We start from the raw sequence: 19,765 nt of genomic DNA on the forward strand, positions 1-19,765 counted from the left end.
TTTTAATGTCAACTCACTAACCCACTATCATCACTAATCTAAGACCATAAAAAGAACTAAAGCTTAAAGGACCAGTAACATCAATTTTTTTTTGTAAATTTGTTAGTATACAACGAAAAAAACACAAAGGCAAATTAAACTTTGAAAGCAGTATTTTATTTTTTTCTTACAAAGGAAATACTCAACCGTGGAACAGTTCTCTTCTCTTGCCCAAGTGTCCCAGCCTCTGAGGTTGGTTTTTCTGCCTTAAATGTTTCACGGTTGACTCCTCAGCTGTTGGATGAAGCACATTTTTATAAGTCAGAACTCAAAAGAAGAGGATGGATTTAAACAGGTTCTGGTACAGGTTGGCCAGTGACAGCCATGAATAAAAACAGAGTAGAGACCTTGATTCTGGGATGGCAGTGGATGTGATTTACTTAGACTTTGCTAAAGCATTTGATACAGTGCCACACAAAAGGTTACTGGTTAAATTAAGGAATGTTGGCCTGGAACATAGTATTTGTACCTGGATACAGAACTGGCTAAAAGATAGACTACAAAGAGTGGTGGTAAATGGAACATTTTCTAATTGGACCAGTGTTGTTAGTGGAGTACCGCAGGGCTCTGTACTAGGTCCCTTGCTTTTCAACTTGTTTATTAATGACCTGGAGGTGGGCATTGAAAGTACTGTTTCATTTTTTGCAGATGATACTAAATTGTGCAGAACTATAGGTTCCATGCAGGATGCTGCCACTTTGCACAGGGATTTGTCTAAATTGGGAAACTGGGCAGCAAACTGGAAAATGAGGTTCAATGTTGATAAATGCAGGTTATGCACTTTGGCAAAAATAATATAAATGCAAGTTATACACTAAATGGCAGTGTGTTGGGAGTTTCCTTAAATGAGAAGGATCTAGGGGTTTTTGTAGATAACAAGTTGTCTAATTCTGGGCAGTGTCATTCTGTGGCTACTAAAGCAAATAAAGTTCTGTCTTGCATAAAAAAGGGCATTAACTCAAGGGATGAAAACATAATTCTGCCTCTTTATAAGTCCCTGGTAAGTTCAGTTTTGGACTCCAGTCCTTAAGAGGGATATAAATGAGCTGGAGAGAGTGCAGAGACTAAGTGCAACTAAATTGGTTAGAGGGACGGAAGACTTTGGGGCAGATTCACTAACTTCGAGTGAAGGATTCGAATGAAAAAAATTCGAATTTCGAAGTATTTTTTGGGTACTTCGACCATCGAATTGGTTAAATTCGTTCGAATTCGAACGAAATCGAACGATTCGAAGTAAAAATCGTTCGACCATTCGATAGTCGAAGTACTTTCCCTTTAAAAAAAACTTCGACCCCCTACTTCGGCAGATAAAACCTACCGAAGTCAATGTTAGCCTATGGGGAAGGTCCCCATAGGTTTGCTAACCTTTTTTTGATCGAAGGATTTTCCTTCGATCGTTGGATTAAAATCGTTCGAATCGTTCGATTCGAAGGATTTAATCGTTCGATCGAACGAAAAATCCTTCGATCGATCGATCGCAGGATTAGCGCTAAATCCTTCGACTTCGATATTCGAAGTCGAAGGATTTCAATTCGAGGGTCGAATTTCGAAGTATTTTTAACTTCGAAATTCGACCCTTAGTGAATCTGCCCCTTAAATTATGAGGGTAGACTGTCAAGGTTGGGGTTGTTTTCTCTGGAAAAAAGGCGCTTGCGAGGGGACATGATTACACTTTACAAGTACATTAGAGGACATTATAGACAAATGGCAGGGGACCTTTTTACCCATAAAGTGGATCACCGTACCAGAGGCCTCCCCTTTAGACTAGAAGAAAAGAACTTTCATTTGAAGCAACGTAGGGGGTTCTTCACAGTCAGGACAGTGAGGTTGGGGAATGCACTGCCGGGTGATGTTGTGATGCTGATTCAGTTAATGACTATAAGAGGAACTTGGATGATTTTTTGGACAGACATAATATCAAAGGCTATTGTGATACTAAACTCTATAGTTAGTATAGATATGGGTATATAGAATTTATGTGAAAGTAGGGAGGGGTGTATGTATGGATGCTGGGTTTTCATTTGGAGGGGTTGAACTTGATGAACTTTGTCTTTTTTCAACCCAATTTAACTATGTAACTATGTTCTGTTTCATATCAGAGTTGTAAGCTGTGGTTTTCCTGATTGGGAGAGATCTACTGTAGGACAAATGCACCTAGGTGGTATCTGATATAAGTCCAAACACTAAGGGGGTTATTTACTAAACTCCGAATGCAAAAATCACGAATTTTTTTATTTTATTTTTTAATAAAATCGGCCTTTTAAAAAATCACAAATTTTTTAGAATTTATTAAACCCCGAGGATGGAAAAGTCTGAATCTGAAAATCCGGCATCTCAGACCTGTTGAGGTTGCATATAAGTCAATTGGAGAAGTCCCGATGATTTTTTGATGTGCGCTGTACTTTGTGTAATACCCCGAAGTTTACGAGCAAAAAGCAAAAGAAATCTGAGTTTTTGGATGAAAAATCGGAAAAAATTGTGAAAACCTGATTTTTTTTTCTGCAAAGCAAATTTTTGGGAAAATGTAATAATAAATAAGCATAAAAAACCAGCGTGGATTTGAGCGGAATTTGTAGCAGAAAATATTGAGATAATTTTGGACTTTGATAAATAACCACCTAAGGGGGGTTATTTTATTAAAGTCCGAATGGCAAAAACTCGAAAAATTCTAGTTTTTTTTTTATACTATAAAATCCAAATTTTTTGTAAAAAAAAAAAGCTTAATTTGTCAGGATTTATTATAAACCAAGGATGGAAAAAGTTCAAATACAAAAATCCAACATTTTAGACCTGCAGAGGTTGTATATAAGTCACTGTGAAAAGCCCCGAAGATATCCTGATCTTCTCTGGGTTTCGTGCAATAATCCGAAGTTTTTGTAGTTTTCGGGCAAAAATCCGAAAAAAGTCGGAGTTTGCGACCGAAAAGTTCTTATGATTCAAATTTTCATACGATTTTCACGATTGTTTAAAGTTTTTTCCCACACTGGAATTTTTCGGGAAAATGTATTGATAAATAATGGGAAATAACCTGTGCGGATTTGGTCGGAGTAAATTTCAGAAAAGAATGAGATTTTTTCAGATTTTGATAAATAACCCCCCTAAGGCGACTTCAAAACAAAAGTATTACTTCATACTGTTTGCACATATAAGCTGATCCGACTGTTGGATACGAATGCTGCATGTTGCGTCTTCATTCGACAGTCGTGTCGGATGCAATCAGCTTGTACGTGCGATATTTGTATTACTTACATTAGATTTGGCACATCTGATGTAACGCCTGCGCTTCCTCCCGTCAGAACAGATGGACACGCCCCCGAAAATCACCAGTGTAATTCTACCCTTTCTGTGAACCCCCTTCTTTAGCATTTGCAGTCTTAGGGCAGGACTTCACGGACGATTCCTGCGCAATCCGACGCGCTGTGTAAAAACGCAGGCGTCCATGTCAAATGCGACGGAAATAAGTAATTAATGCTATTGTCAGATTGTGCTGCAGTGTTGATGCGACACGACTGTCTGATGCAGACGCAGCGTGACATCTGCATTTTTGCGCATCACGCCGGATCGCGCAGGAATCGTCCGTGGAGTCCTGCCCTAAAGGGAAATGAACAACAGTGGCCTGGCACAGTTCTGTACAGCCTTTAGTCTTTTATTCACAGGCAAAATTACTCTGCACTAGTACTCGGTTGGGAACTTTACTCAAGGCTTATATTAAATGCAGCAAGAATGCAGTTAGCAACTCAGAGGTTGAGCCAGCACTAGGCACACTGTAAATATGCTGCAATGTCCCACATGGTGTAGAGGGGTCAGTTTCTCTGTCTTGCTTTAAATTCATATCTCCCCTAATTTTACTCTGATGTGACAATTTACATGACCAAGGAGTGATCAACACAGGTCATAGGAAAGCATTGTCGGGGGTCAACTGACAACAATAACTTGCCTACTACACCAACCAGAAAAAATGGCAAATAAGAAAAGTTTGCAGCTTTTAACTTCTGATGACAAAGCTGTACAGAAGCGCATCGTAATATTCCCAGATTTGTAGATTGGTGTCTACTTTTTGGAGGAACTCTGAACTTTGGGGTGATAGTCTGTTTGCTGGCTTTAATATTCCTTAGGAACAGTAACATCAAAAAATTAAAGTGTTTTAACGTATTAAAAATATAATGCAGTGTTGCCCTGTACTGGTAAAAATGCTGTGTTTCCTTCAGAAACACTACTATAGTTTCTATAAACAAGCTGCTGTGTAGCCATGGGGGCAGCCATTCAAGCACAGGATAAACAGTAAATAACAGATAAGTACTACTATAGTTTCTATAAACAAGCTGCTGTGTAGCCATGGGGGCAGCCATTCAAGCACAGGATACACAGTAGATAACAGATAAGTACTACTATAGTTTATACAAACAAGCTGCTGTGTAGCCATGGGGGCAGCCATTCAAGCACAGGATACACAGTAGATAACAGATAAGTACTACTATAGTTTATATAAACAAGCTGCTGTGTAGCCATGGGGGCAGCCATTCAAGCACAGGATACACAGTAGATAACAGATAAGTACTACTATAGTTTATATAAACAAGCTGCTGTGTAGCCATGGGGGCAGCCATTCAAGCACAGGATACACAGTAGATAACAGATAAGTACTACTATAGTTTATGTAAACAAGCTGCTGTGTAGCCATGGGGGCAGCCATTCAAGCACAGGATACACAGTAGATAACAGATAAGTACTACTATAGTTTATATAAACAAGCTGCTGTGTAGCCATGGGGCAGCCATTCAAAGTAGAAAAGGTACAGGTTACACAGCAGATAGCAGATAAGCTCTGTAGAACATAATGGTGTTATCTGTTATTCACTATTTTTCTTGTGCCATATAGTCTTTTCAATTTCCACCATTGGTACACAGCAGCTTGTTTATATAAACTATAGTAGTGTTTCTGAAGCAAATACATCAGTTTTACCAGTGCAGCACAACACTACATAATATTTTTATTACATTAAAACACTTTACAATCTAGAAGGGGGATTGTTGTGGTTGACCTTTTATTATTGAACCACAAGGGGCAGCTGGAATTCACTGAGTTAGTTTATAAATTGGGGAGGCAGGTTTTCTGTAGTTTGCACTGTGCATCCTTTGAAATTTCATGTGGTGCTCACAGGTGCAACCAATTGCTCCTTACACCTCTATCTTTATACTGTGGTGCAAACAGAACAGGCAAGTGGGTGTCACCTACAGTAGCTTGTACATTATTTCTGAATGCGCAGGGTGCCTAGGAATCTGCTTATGCCTGCTGTTAAGTAGAGAGTCAAAACTGTCAAATTCGACGAGGGAATTATCCAAACCCGATTCAAGTTTTTTAAAAAATTAACATGTGATTTTCTGAGATTTATCATACTCTGGCCCTTTAAGAATTCAACTATCCGCCTCCTAAAACCTGCGAATTACAGTTGAAGTCCATTGCAGAGGTCCAGGGATCAATTTGGAGAAGTTTGCAGTAGGGATGCACCGAATCCAGGATTCGGTTTGTGATTCGGCCAGGATTTGTATTTTTTCAGCAAGCTTCGGATTCGGCCGAATCCTTCTGCCCAGCCGAACCGAATCCTAATTTTCATATGCAAATTAGGGGTGGAGATTTAAATCCAGTGACTTTCACAAAACAAGGAAGTAAAAAAAAATTTTCCCCTGCCCACACCTATTAAAATAGTGGATTAGTTTGCAGCTTTCCTGACATTCTTGGGGTTTTTTTGGGGGAAAAAACTCGGATTCTGTTTGATCGAATTCGATTCGAGTTTTTGGGTCGTTTAAGTTTCGTTTGAGTTTTAATATATAATATAATTAATATATTTGGCCAAGTCGAATTACGAAGTTAATCGAATTTAAGGTAGTTTAAAAAAACTCACATGAATTCAAAATTCAAACTTCAAATGTGCCTCCATATGTAGCCCCTTCAACTATTTCTATTTGAAGGTTTTGCTTGCAGATGATTTGTTGAGAAATCAGTATTAGTACAGTTTTCATATTCATTTTCTAATGCGACTCAGTAAAGCTTCAAACACTGTACAGACGTGACCTTATGGTGTGCGTGATGATCTTACTCTGTATATATCAATGGCAAATGTTTTGTTTGCATTGATGTATTGCCCATCTCATTCCAGCTTGGTCTGATAGTTCTGGAAAAAAACAACTGTAAATAATTATATATATTCTGGTATTTGTTTACTATCCCAGACCAGTTCTGCCTCTGTGGCCACAAATAAATAGTTTTGTATAAACTAACTAGCATAACAATGGATACATTTGACAATGCCTATAGTGCACTTGTTTGGTTCCCCATGTGCTTTGTTGGTGGGGTGCAAGTTTCGCACCAGTTCTGATTGGCTCTCGCAGCAGATACAACATTTTACTCTGGAAGTAGAGAAGTCATGGATTGAAAAAACAAAATGGTAAACTGGACCAAATATTGGGGTCTTTGCTGATCACAATATGCAACCCTCCACTCCCCTCCTAAAGTCCTAATAGTACAATTGCCTATGTTAATCAAGGTAGTCGGTATTATTAACAATTTGGGCTGGGATAACTGACAAGTATCTCTATTTTTAACATAATATGAATCCAAGTAATACCTTCAATAAATGCATTGACGATTTGCATTGTGTAGTGAGATTTATGTTATAGTTTATTTCCCTTTAAATGTACATTCTGCACTCAATGTAGAGTAGAGTCCTGCACGGGTCCATTTTTGGAACCCGTACCTGAAACCCAAACCCACAATTTGACCTGCATGTTCCCACTTCTTGACCCACAATAGGCCAACTAAGCTTCCGAACAGGGGGAGATGCAAAGCCGGAAGTGATGTTGCATTTGACCGGAAGTGACATCACTCCATGCTGAATGTTCCCCAAAAAAATTAAAAACTGGAAGAACCTCAAGGGTCGGTGGAAGTATCAAGCCCACACCTTTGTTGGGTACCCAGCCGGACTGTCCACACAGCCAAGGAATATGGGACTTTTTTCCAGAAACCCGACCCCTTTGCCATTGGACTGGATAGAAGAATAGCCAAAATGGTGAAGACTCGGCCAATGATCAGCTCCAGCAAGATCAAATAAGGTGTAAAGTTACCTGTGATACTGTTACAATTAGAAGATGCCTATGTGAAGCCAAGTTATCTACAAGAAGCCACTGTAAAGTCCCATTGTTGGAAAAAAAGACTGTTTTATTATTATTACAGAGAAAAAGGTAATTCTTTTTAAAATTTTGGATTATTTGGATAAAATTGAGTCTGTGGGAGACAGCCTTTCTGTAATTCTGAGCTTTCTGGATAATGGGTTTCCGGATAACTGATCCCATACCTGTAATTAAGATCTGATTGGCTGGTGCTGGTAACTGCACTGGTGTAACAGGATTTAATTTAAAAGGATTAAAAAGTGATGGCGGTATTGTCATATTTATCACTGCATCGCTTTAATAAAATTGGCCATTGGCTCTATATACTTTAGGCTCCTGTTATAGCTATTCTAATTAATAATATACCCATTTAATGGAAATGTGACCTGCAATTTCATTGGCTACACCTCCTTTCTTTTGCATGCACATGGCCACTCTGGGATCTATTGTGTTGTGAAGCCTGGATCCCTAGAAGTGAGACCTGTGTGCATCAATTTAATTCCTTTAAAATTCCCCATTATTATAAACTGTAGCAAAATGTAGCATTAACTGAGGGATTTTTTTCTGTTTTTTTATGCTATTATAAAATGTCCCAGATGTAGCCTTTGCGTTGGAGTGCTGAGACTGCAGGACCGTTGATACTACTTTGTATAAAACACATTTTCTAGTCCTTGTTGTGTTTTGAAAACGCTGTAGTAAGTCCACAGGTAGAACTGCCATTCCTTTACATACAGGACTAGTGAGCCCTTGAGCTTTGCATTTCATTAGAGGCTAATAAGGCATTTGCATATGCCAGAAATACTGCATTGCTTTAAATATTAATGTCCAGTCAAGGCAGAAACAGTTTTAGCCTGAGCATCCACATAACCTTACCATTTAGGGCAGAGACAGACGAGAAGATTCGGGGAGATTTAGTCACCCGGCGACAAGTCACCTTTTCTTTGGCGACTAACCTCCCCGAACTGCCTCCCCGTCGGCTAGAATCTAAATCGCCAGCGAGATGGCACTCGGAGCTCTAAGTTTTCCGAAGTTGCCTCGAGGCCCTAATAATAAAGTATAAACTTTTCCATAGCAAAACATGGAGTTAAGCCTGTACCATGCAAATGACTACTGTGATAATAAACAGTGGATTCGCTTTTGAAGTGTTACTGACAAACTCTTGCTCCTGGCATCCCCAACAGCTAATTACCTAATATTTGTTGCACTGTATAATAAGCATTTTTAAAGGGGTTCAGCTTTATGTGAAACTTGATTATTTCAGAAACGCTGCCGAATATTTTATTGATTGTATTTAGAAAACCTCTTATGTCAGTATGCTGAAGCTTATTTTAAAATTTAATTTTCACAATAGTTCCCATTTAAATGTCTCATTCTTACCTTATATAAGATTTCAGCTGCTCAACAGTTTGGGGGGGTCTTCTTTTGAAGTCTGGTTCATTCTTAGGAACAATTTGCAGAAGAATGAAGGTCCCAAGATCATCTGTACAGACAATTGTATTCAAATAAAAAAATCTTCTGACTGCAACTAGTGAAGGAAGGCATTCACTACCACATTATCAACATCAGCCATAAATAGAGTCCGCCATCTCTGCAGCGATCATTAAGGCTTGGGGAGGTGTGATACAGTTGTTATGGAAGCATTGTGACCTCAATTTCACACCTGTGTGAGTTTCAGTTAACACCCACCTGAATAGTACAATGGAACCACCGTGATTGGATATTGGTGATTGTTTGGTTGTTCACCTTCCAAACACTTTTTTCAGTTCAGTTGTTTTCAGATTGTTCACCAGGTGTGATACAGTTGTTATGGAAGCATTGTGACCTCAATTTCACACCTGTGTGAGTTTCAGTTAACACCTACCTGAATAGTACAATGGAACCACCGTGATTGGATATTGGTGATTATTTGGTTGTTCACCTTACAAACACTTTTTATCAGTTCAGTTGTTTTCAGATTGTTCACCAAAAACAGACTTTTTTCAATTACTTTGCATCTTTTATTTGTTTACAATTTTCCCAAAATGTAAGTTTAAAGTTTAATGTAAGTGTCTCTAGTGTCTCAGTCTGGCAGTTCAGTTCAGTGATCCAGGAGAAGATTCTGAACTGTTTTTTGTTTTTGCTACATTTAGTTGATACATTTCTTATCAGAATTTTAGCAACTATTGTATTAATTCAATTCACCTTCCTCTGGATCAACTAACAGATCAGTTTGGTTACTTTCACATAAATGTTGTGTTGATGGTTGAATGCACGTTTTTTCTCAACTGTTTTATTGTATTGCTTTGAAACTGCAGTAAAAAGGCAGCTACTGTTTTTTGCAAGGGGACCAAAATATATCTGAATTATACTATATAAATGACAGTTAACATATTCCTTGTGTTTTATGTGAAAGTAGACCAGTAAATGTTGTTTAATGTTAAACAACCCAATCATTAGCCCTGATTTCCAGTAATGTGGATGAACTGAACTTTTTCTATAATTTTGATAATAAAAGAGTGCTATGCATATTATTTTTTAAATAGTCTAGACTTTGTCCATGTAAAGTGAAAAACTACTTTGTACTTAAAGGAGAAGGAAAGCTAACAAAGCAGTTTATTGCCAATAGATTAGACACAGTAGTGCAAGCTATAACACTATATTTATTCTGCAGAATGTTTTACCATACCTGAGTAAACAGCTCTAGAAGCTCTCTGTTTGTTTCGGATATCAGCTGCCATATTGGCTTGGTGTGACATCACTTCCTGCCTGAGTCTCTCTGCTCACTCTGAGATCAGATTACAGCAGGGAGGGGAGGAGGAGTGGAGCAAACTGAGCATGCTCAAGCCCTGGAGGTTTAAGCTGTAAACAGGAAGTCTGATACAGAAGCCCATGAGTACACAATAAAAGGAAAGAAATGCTGCGTTTCTTTTCACAGGGGACTCAGAGCAGAATTACTTTGAGGGTTTACTGGTGTATTTATATAGACTTTTCTGATAAAGCTTACTTAATTTTAGCCTTTCCTTCTCCTTTAACCATGCAACATGTGGGCCCATCAGTTAGCAGCTCTTAAGTCAGCCCATGTATGGGACAGATTTCAGATTGTAGTGCATTTTTAGACAGAAATTCTCTCTGTGTACTCAGACATGGGAATTACAACTTTTGCCAATGCTTATGATATGGGGCTTAATCAGCTGTTTCCCTGCCAGTGGAAAATCACAGGTGAAGAAACTGTTGGTGTAACATTAGATTTAGCCTACCCAAACAAAAAAAATCAACCTCCACTTTGGTGCAAGGAAGAAGCCCCTACTACTAGCGCAGCATAACCAGGTGATCAGCAGGACAGAGGTCTTGTTAGGGAGACAAAACAAAAACAGAACTGTTGGGCCATACAAAGCATTGCTGTATATGGACAAATTAAGGTGAGGCTTTTAAGTAGTAGAACATCTTCCCACCTGTAAAGTATTGGGGTGGGAGCAGCATTTTGTGGGGGACTGATACACTTCAAAACATAGAGGGCAGCATGATGTAGGAGGGTTATACATTCTGAAGCAACATCTCAAGACATCAGCAACAAGCATAAAACATGGTCACAATTTTGTCTTCCTCCAAAGTTGTAACAAAGTAACTTAAATTGTATTTTATATCTAAAAAATTTAATTTTTTTTGTATATCTCTAAAACTCTACAAATTCGAGATTTATAAAAGCACTAATACAAAAACCGTGCCAAGTAAAACCTGTCGAGGTCCCATAGAAGTCAATTTGTAGCTGGCCTCAGTTTGGACTTTTTAGATGTTTATACTGTTTGAAAACGATGCATTTTGTGAACATCCTCTTAATTTGGCAGTTAGGAAAACAATAGGCAAATAATTAAAAAAAAATTAATAAAAACAAAGAGCATAGTCCTATCTATAATGTCCAAAAAGTTGCTTTAAAATTGTCTTTCCTTTTAATAATGTTTTAGTCAATGGAATACATGGAGCTGGGGGTGAGTAATTGGGAGCCTTTTTCCTTTGCTGCCAAGTCCATTGTGTATAAGCACAGCCCATGCTAATATTTCTGGGGTCCCTGGGTGAGTATTCTGCTTATTCATTTTTGTATTTGCCTGTCGGTATTCAGTGTTCTTTCCGTATCACTAAATAACGTTATCATTTCCTTATTCACTCTTATAAAGAAACCCAATTGAAGGAATAAAATCTTGCTTTGCCGGACTGCAATGGCTTTTATTCCCCGGAATTGATTTCATGAGCCGCAGATTGTTTGCATACATCTGATTTAACAATAACAGGGATTGTTCTGCACCCTCAGCGTCACACTTGCACACCTGCTGTCTGTTCATTCTCTATTCCAAGCACTCAATCACCCATCACACATCAACTTTAGTCTGTTTCTGTATTTTATACTCTGCTAAACTGGTTCTTTAACCTCTGCAGCTCCATTAATCCCTTTGTTCCTATTAATAACAATAGCATAAATAATCATTTTTCTACGAGGCATGGGACAGATTTTTTTGTCGCTTTATTAATTGAAGAAAAATAGTAAAAAACCCCTTCTCTCCACCGCTTATTCCAATATTAGTGTTGCTCACCATAACATCAGAATTTTCCAGCTACATATACATGTACCATTGTATATATATATATATATATAATACACAAATGCCATGAATATCCTGTAAATTATATCCTTATAAACGGTGAGTTCTGATGTCATCAGTTATAAACGGTGAGTTCTGATGTCATTTCTGTCACAAGACTCACTTAAATTTGTGTATTATAATAAATAACGTACCCCCAGTTGCAAAATATGAGGATATTAGAAGTTACCTCGGAGTTCCATGACCTGTATAAAAACACTCGGCCTTTGGCCTCATGCTTTTATATGGTCATGAAACTCCTCTGTAACTTATAATATCCTTATATTTTACTTTATTCACTATATACATTCCATAGACTATTTTTATATACAGCAATACGCTTCAATAATAATTTCTGTATGTTTAAATGTGACAATTCTTATTATTTTATGAGATTTGTTACCCTTGTACAACACAAGGGCTCAACATTCTATTTCCCCTTTAAACTACATGCAGCACTTGCCATTTTTACCTAAAATGATTACATAGAATTGTACTGCACGCTGATCCGTAGCTATTAGGCGCGGACTGGCATTCAACGTGATTACGCCAGCACTAATTCGCTGACGTATTAATGCTGGCGCAATGACGCTGGCCAATCTCGCTAGACTTGCTAGAAACGAGAATTAAAACGGGAAGCAAATCTAGTTTTGCCTTGACAAAGCCCAGGCGAAACACATGTTGGCTAAACTCTCAGCACTTTAGAAAACGGAATTGATTCCTATTTTGTTGTTTTTAACAGTTTGTTGGATAGCCAACCTACAAGCCTTTTGCTATACCGCATTTAACTCTCCAAAACTCGTTTTACTATATGGCACTGGGTGATTTGTGGTTTTGTAGGTCATCTTTGAGATAGAAAGGTAATTTTGAGACCACAGTCCTTGGGACTTCTCCACCTCTATAGTCTTCATCTTCCGACTTTATTTCTTAAATGCAGGTAATGAAAACATTTAAAAAAAAAAAAAAAATGTATTTATCTAATAAGTTCATTTTTTTTTTTTTTATAAATCACTGGCAAATTGGTGATTGCACTAGCACTAGCACTTTTGGAAATAACTTTTTGTAATTAATTCTGAATGTACTATATTGTAATTAATGTATTAAATTGTGATTGATGAATTTGAACTAAGTTCAGTTTATTAATTGGCACGTTGCACTTTTAAGACAACTCACATTAATTAAGCACAAGCACTTTTTGTAATTATCAAGGTTCTGACTAATTGGTAATGAACTGTTTTTATTAGTACATGGTAATTTGGGAATGGATTAATAGTTGCTTTCTAGCAGTTGATCAGTGAGCAACACTAATATTGCAATAAGCGGTGGAGAGAAGGGGTTTTTACTATTTTTCTTCCATTAATAAATCTCAGTTGAGTAAACAATACCTATTTTTCTCCAGGAAGTGGACTTTTAAATAAGTTATTAATGGTCCGTTATCCTATTTCTTTTCAAGATTGTTGTCGCTGTCACACACTGCACTGTAGGATGTGTATGCCCAGTATATGCCCAGTGCTGGATATCAAGAAGATGGGCAATAGATTGCAGCACAGTGCTTGTCATTGTAGACAGTTACATTCCCTAAAGTTTACATATATCTAAAGAAATACATTTCCCCCAAAATCACAATGATTGCCAAGATGGGGTTTTTAGTTCTATGAGGGCAAATATGTGCATTCCTTGTTGCTGCTCCAGGCCTCACATAGTAAGTTAGGTTGAAAAAAGACACATGTCCATCAAGTTCAACCTTTTGACTTTTTTTAACCTGCCTAACTGCCAGTTGATCCAGAGGAAGGCAAAAAACCCACCTGAGGTCTCTCCAATTTGCCTCAGAGGGGGAAAAAAAATTCCTTCCTGACTCCAAAATGGCAATGGGACCAGTCCCTGGATCAACTTGTACTATGAGCTATCTCCCATAACCCTGTATTCCCTCACTTGCTAAACACCATCCAACCCCTTCTTAAAGCTATCTAATGTATCAGCCTGTACCACTGATTCAGGGAGACAATTCCACACCTTCACAGCTCTCACTGTAACAAACCCCTTCCCAATATTTAGGCGGAACCTCTTTTCTTCTAATCGGAATGGGTGACCTTGTGTCAGCTGGAAAGACCTACTGGTAAATAAAGCATTAGTGAGATTATTATATGATCCCCTTATATATGTATTCATAGTTATCATATCACCCCTTAAGAGCCTCTTCTCCAGCGTGAACATCCCCAATTTGGCTTTTACCAGCTTAGTTGCCCTTCTCTGGACCTTCTCTAATACAATAATGTCCTGTTTGAGTGATGGAGACCAAAATTGTACGGCATATTCTAGATGGGGCCTTACCAGTGCTCTATACAGTGGAAGAATGACCCCCTCCTCCCATGACTCTCTGCCCCTTTTAATACAGCTCAAAACCTTATTTGCCCTTGATGCTGCTGACTGGCATTGCTTGCTACAGCCAAGTTTATCATCTACATGGACTCCAAGGTCCTTTTCCATAATGGATTTGCCTAGTGCAGTCCCATTAAGGGTGTAAGTGGATATTTTTACATCCCAGGTGCATGACTTTACATTTATCAACATTGAATCTCATTTGCCACTTAGCTGCCCAGATTGCCAGTTTGTCAAGATCGTGTTGCAAGTGCCACATCCTGGATGGAATTAATTGGCCTGGATAGTTTTGTGTCATCTGCAAACACTGATACATTACTTACAATACCCTCCCCTAAGTCATTAATGAACAATTTAAATAAAATTGGACCCAATACTGAGCCCTGAGGGACCCCACTAAGAACCTTACTCCAAGTAGAGAATGTCCCATTAACAACCACCCTCTGTACCCGATCCTGTAGCCAGTTTTCTATCCATGTGCAAATGACTTCATTAAGCCCAACAGACCTTAGTTTAGAAAGCAGTCATTTGTGGGGCACGGTATCAAAGGCTTTGGCAAAATCCAAATACATCACATCTACTGCTCCAGCATCTTACTTACCTCATCATAAAAAGCAATCAAATTTGTCTGATATCCTTCATAAAGTCATATTAATTGCTGCTCATAATGCCATTCAGTAGGAAAAAATTTTGAATGTTTGGGAACCACTGGTCTAGAATATGCGGAGGCTGCGAAAGTATCTCATGGCCTTGCTGAACACTTTAAAGGAGAAACAAACCCTTAATGAAAAACACCCTACCCCTCTACCCTACATAGACCTCCCTACATATCACTGCACTGCCTGGTACCAATCTATGCAGCTTTTCTTGCAATCAAAAAACGCAGGACACCAAATGGGCCGACTTTCAGACAGAAGGCAAGAGAACTAGATGTACACCTTAAAAGATACTTAGGGGCAGATTTTTCAAAGGTCGAAGTGAAAATTCGAGCTTATTTTTTTTGTAATTTGACTAGGGAATAGTCCAAGTTCGATTCAAATTTGAAAAAAATTAGAATATTGAAATTTATCATGTACTGTCTCTTTAAAAATTCGATTTCGACCATTCTCCATCTAAAACCTGCTGTTTTAGCCTATGGGGGACCACCTATTTGGGGTCAATTGGTGGACTTTGAAAAATCAAAGTTTCTTTTTTTGGAAAAACCTTGGTTCGTATGATTCAATTTAGATCGAAAACAGACCTATTCGGCCAAAAAAACCTTAGATTTTTTGATAAATTTCAATTGGTCTTTGTAATTCGAATTTCGAAGTTATGGGAGTTCAAAAAAACTCAAAAATGTGTACCGTTTTTAAAAGAAAGCTGACTGTATGCAGTGAAATTCTCCCTTCATTTACTGCTGTGGATAGGAATAGTCGGATGGTCCCTAACTGCTCTGCAGGGAAACAATCATACTTATGAACAGTAGGGGGAGCACCCACCTTACTTCCCAGCCATGCAGAACTCAAGCAGCTTTGTTTGTTTCCCTGTAGAGCAGTCGGCGACTGTGTAGAGATTTGTATTGGGTTTTATTTTTGCCTTTACATCCCCTTTACTGTTTCCAACTCCAGCTGCAGGTTTTGCAACAACCACTGGTTCTGCAGAGTTGGAGAAAGTTTGTATTAAACAATACAAAAACTATAAAATCCACATTAGATTACATGACAACACAGGAACCAGTGCAGTCTGTATATTCTGATTATTAATTCTTCTTATCAAGTCTTAGGGGCCGATTCACTAAGGGTTGAATATCGAGGGTTAATTAACCCTCGATATTCGACCAGGAACTAAAATCCTTCGACTTCGAATATCGAAGTCGAAGGATTTAGGGCAGATAGTACGATCGAACGATCGAAGGATTATTCCTTCGATCGAACGATAAAATCCTTCGAACGATTCGAAGGATTTTAATCCAACAATCGAAGGAATATCCTTCAATCAAAAAAAGTTAGCCAAGCCTATGGGGACCTTCCCCATAGGCTAACATTGACTTCGGTAGCTTTTAGATGCCGAACTAGGGGGTCGAAGTTTTTTTTAAAGAGACAGTACTTCGACTATCGAATGGTCAAACGATTTTTACTTCGAATCCTTCGATTCAAAGTCGTAGTCGAAGGTCGAAGTAGCCCATTCGATGGTCGAAGTAGCCCAAAAAAAAGTTTTTTAACTTCGAATCCTTCACTCGAAGTTAGTGAATCGGCCCCTAACTGTATCAGCTTCTGGCTAGGGATGGGCGAATTTTTTCGCCTCGTTTCGTCGAAAAAATGATGCCCATAGACTTGTATGGCTGCGTGCGTAAAAAAAAAAGATGTGCGGCAAAAAAATTTCGCAGCGCAACATTTATTTTGAAGCCCATAGACTTAAATGGGCGTCTGCGACATTTCGCCAGTGGCAAACTTTTGGCGAAACGAAATGGGTCAAATTCGCCCATCCCCACTTCTGGCAGATATTATTTGACTTGTGCTGTTTTGATAATTTATGATGATCCCTTAGCAGCCCAGACCACACTGAGCATGTGCACAGTCTTGGTCTTACAAAGATGTTTAACAAAGTTACAAGATGGTGACCCCCTGTTGCCAACTTTGAAAGCCTAAATCATTTGTTTGATTGGGTTTGTGGTGCAGTAAGTTCATGTTTATGTTTAGTATACAAAATACAGCATTTCTAGCCTTATTCTATTCTAGACTTTACTTCCCCTTTAATGCAAATGAATATCATCCTTAATAATTTGGATACTCTGAACAATTTAAATGTTTGTCATATTGTTTTTTTGCTGAATGTACAATAAAATATAAGTTAAAAAAGTTGTCCACAAAACACACAATGAAGGGACTAAATGTAAATAACAAATATACCTGAATTTTGGTTTGCTAATGTTTAAAATGTGTGAATTGAATAAATGTCGACCTGTTATGTTTCTGTCGCTGAACTGTATAAAGTTATCCTTAACCTAAGAGGTGTGAAGGCCAAAAATGATTTTGTGTAAAGCGAGAGCCTGGAAAAATAAAGATAAATGATTATATGTTCTCTGTAGGGAAGTGCTCAGAAGCCCTGAATGCTGCTGGCAGTTTGCTGTCCTGCTGAACAATTTCACATCCCCTTGGGCACTGGAGAGGCAACTGCACATGAAAGGCTATCACCCGCTGTTTCAAGAAATCTTCTGTCCACAAACATTAAAGTGTTTCATTAATGGAAAGGCTGGCAAATTTCCTTCTCAGCGGCATTGAACTGGAAAACTAAAAGAGTATTATGTGCTAAATACCGCTTCACTTCTGCCAGTCCTGGGCCGCGACGTGAGGAATGGAGAGAACGTAGGGGATATTTGTGCTGCTCCAGGGGACAAATCCATAGCGATCCTGCAGTGTTCAACCCCAGGTAATGGATTCTGCTTTCTCTGTGCAGATGGGTAAAATAATATAGTGTACTAGTGGTATCATATACTCCTATATACACTACACCTTATGGATATATTCACACTTTCACTCATTCCCAAACAAAGGGTGATAAAGGGATACTATCGTGGGAATACATGTTTTTTCCTCCAAAATGCACAGTGCTGCTCTTGCAGAATTCTTCACTGAAATCTGTTTCTCAAAAGAGCAAACAGATTTTTTTATATTTAATTTTGAAATCTGACATGGGGCTAGACATACTGTTTGTTTCCCAGCAGCCCCCAGTCATGTGACTTGTGCTCTGATAAACCTTGGTCACTCTTTACTGCTGTACTGCAAGTTGGAGTGACATCACCTTCCCCCCAGCAGCCTAACAACAGAACAATGGGAAAGTAACCAGATAGCAGCTTCCTGGTAGATTTAAAGGGGAACAATCGCAAAAATGGAAATTTAATATAAGCTTCATTATACTGAAATAAGAAACTTTCTATATACAATCAATTAAATATTCTGCATTGTTTCTGAAATAATCAAGTTTATCTTCACTATTCCTCTCTCAGCATCTGTTTCTCTTCATTCTCTCTTCATGCAGCAGTTGGGTGTCAGATATTCATTGCATTCAGTTAGCTCCAATATATCTTATAGGGGGGCTCCTTCTGCCTAGGAGATGTATTAGAGTTCACTCTATTAAAAGCACCAGACATCATGTCTCTCTACATGCAGAATTTGTGCAAAAGTCAGTTATTTTGTTAGATTTTGTTTGTACTGGAATCAGTTATGTGAGTGAGCTCTAATACATCTGATAGGAAAGGGAGCCCCCCCTATAAAATATATTGGATCTAGTGGAATAGTGAACATGAACTTAATTATTTCAGAAATGATACAGGATATTTAATTGATTGTATTTAGAAAGTTTCTTATTTCAGTATGGGGAAGCTTATATTAAATTACAATTTTTCGGGATAGTTGCCCTTTAAGAACTGCACGCAATAGTTTCTGAAAGCACATGACCAGGGAAAATGACCTGAGATGCACCTACACACCAATATTACAACTAAAAAAAATACACTGGTTCGGGAATTAAATTTTATATTGTAGAGTGAATTATTTGCAGTGTAATTTAGAAATGTGAAAATGACATAAAAATTGACAGAATCCCTTTAAAGGGGTTGTTCATCTTCCAAGCACTTTTTTTTCAGTTCAATTGTTTTCAGATTGTTCACCAGAAATAGACTTTTTCCAATCAATTTCCATTTTTAATTTGCTTGAGTTTTTATTCAAAATCTAAGTTTAAAGTTGAATATTCCTGTCTCTAGTGTTTGAGTCTGGCAGCTCAGTAATTCAGGTGCCCACTCTTACTGTAACAATTTTGAAACATTGAGTTGATCCATTTCTCAGCAGCATCTCTGGATTAAAAACAACTATTGTATCAATTCTAACAGCTGCCTGTAATGAAACTGAGGGATTCTGCTCAGCAGGGACAAAGATAAGAAATGTATCGACTAAATGTTTCAATTTAGAACAGTTTACAGGGTCGGCGACCCCCTCCCAGAGCTGCTTTAGAAGGTGAAAAATTACCCTTTACATTTCAATATTAGAAAATAGAAAGTAATTGGAAAAGGTAATTTTTTTCTGGTGAACTGTCTGAAAACAACTAAGTATTTAAAGGTGAACAACCCCTTTAATGTAAAATTGGTCCCCTTTGCTACTAATAATAATAGCCTCTCTCTTCTGAGAAAGAAACTACGTGCTGGAACATTGTTGGTGGAATTTGCTTCCACTGAGCATTAGTGAGGTTGAGGATCAGACCTGGCTTTCAGTCTGTTCATCCTACAGGTGTTCAGTTGAACGTTGAGGTCAGCAGTGAGTTTTCCAGCTGAAGGTGGCCATACACGGGCCAATAAAAGCTGGCAACAGACTGAGTCAGCAGCTTATTGGCTCGTGTATGAAGCCCTCTGACGATCTTCTCTGATCGATATTTGTCTGAAAGTCGGCCAGATGTCTATCGGGTAGGGCTAAAAATCCCATCATGTTCGCTGATGCAGTCCTGCGATTTGACCGCCCGTATTCCTTTCATTATGATCCGATCATTAGGCCCTAGGGCCTGTGATCGGATCAGCCCGATATCGCCCACCTCAAAATG

General features: G+C 38.4%; 1 protein-coding gene and 1 long non-coding RNA gene across 2 annotated transcripts in view; one reads left to right on the plus strand and one right to left on the minus strand.

Annotated features, from left to right (window-relative positions):
* arl13b.S (ADP ribosylation factor like GTPase 13B S homeolog) overlaps positions 1–17,856 on the plus strand; it is a 38,077-nt gene extending 20,221 nt beyond the window's left edge. Inside the window, exon 8 of the mRNA XM_041583288.1 lies at positions 17,265–17,856. Within this exon, the coding sequence (XP_041439222.1) occupies positions 17,265–17,457 (193 nt within the window). The 3' untranslated portion in view covers positions 17,458–17,856. The remainder of the gene's footprint in view (positions 1–17,264) is intronic.
* LOC108709209 lies at positions 135–8,969 on the minus strand. Its single transcript, XR_001934591.2, has 2 exons — positions 8,583–8,969; positions 135–273 (listed from the first exon to the last, which is right to left on the minus strand). It is a non-coding gene; the product is annotated as an uncharacterized LOC108709209 (long non-coding RNA).
* Positions 17,857–19,765: the final 1,909 nt, after the last annotated feature.

The sequence above is a fragment of the Xenopus laevis genome, chromosome 2S (genome assembly GCF_017654675.1).
Source record: "Xenopus laevis strain J_2021 chromosome 2S, Xenopus_laevis_v10.1, whole genome shotgun sequence".
NCBI classification, from domain to species: domain Eukaryota; kingdom Metazoa; phylum Chordata; class Amphibia; order Anura; family Pipidae; genus Xenopus; species Xenopus laevis.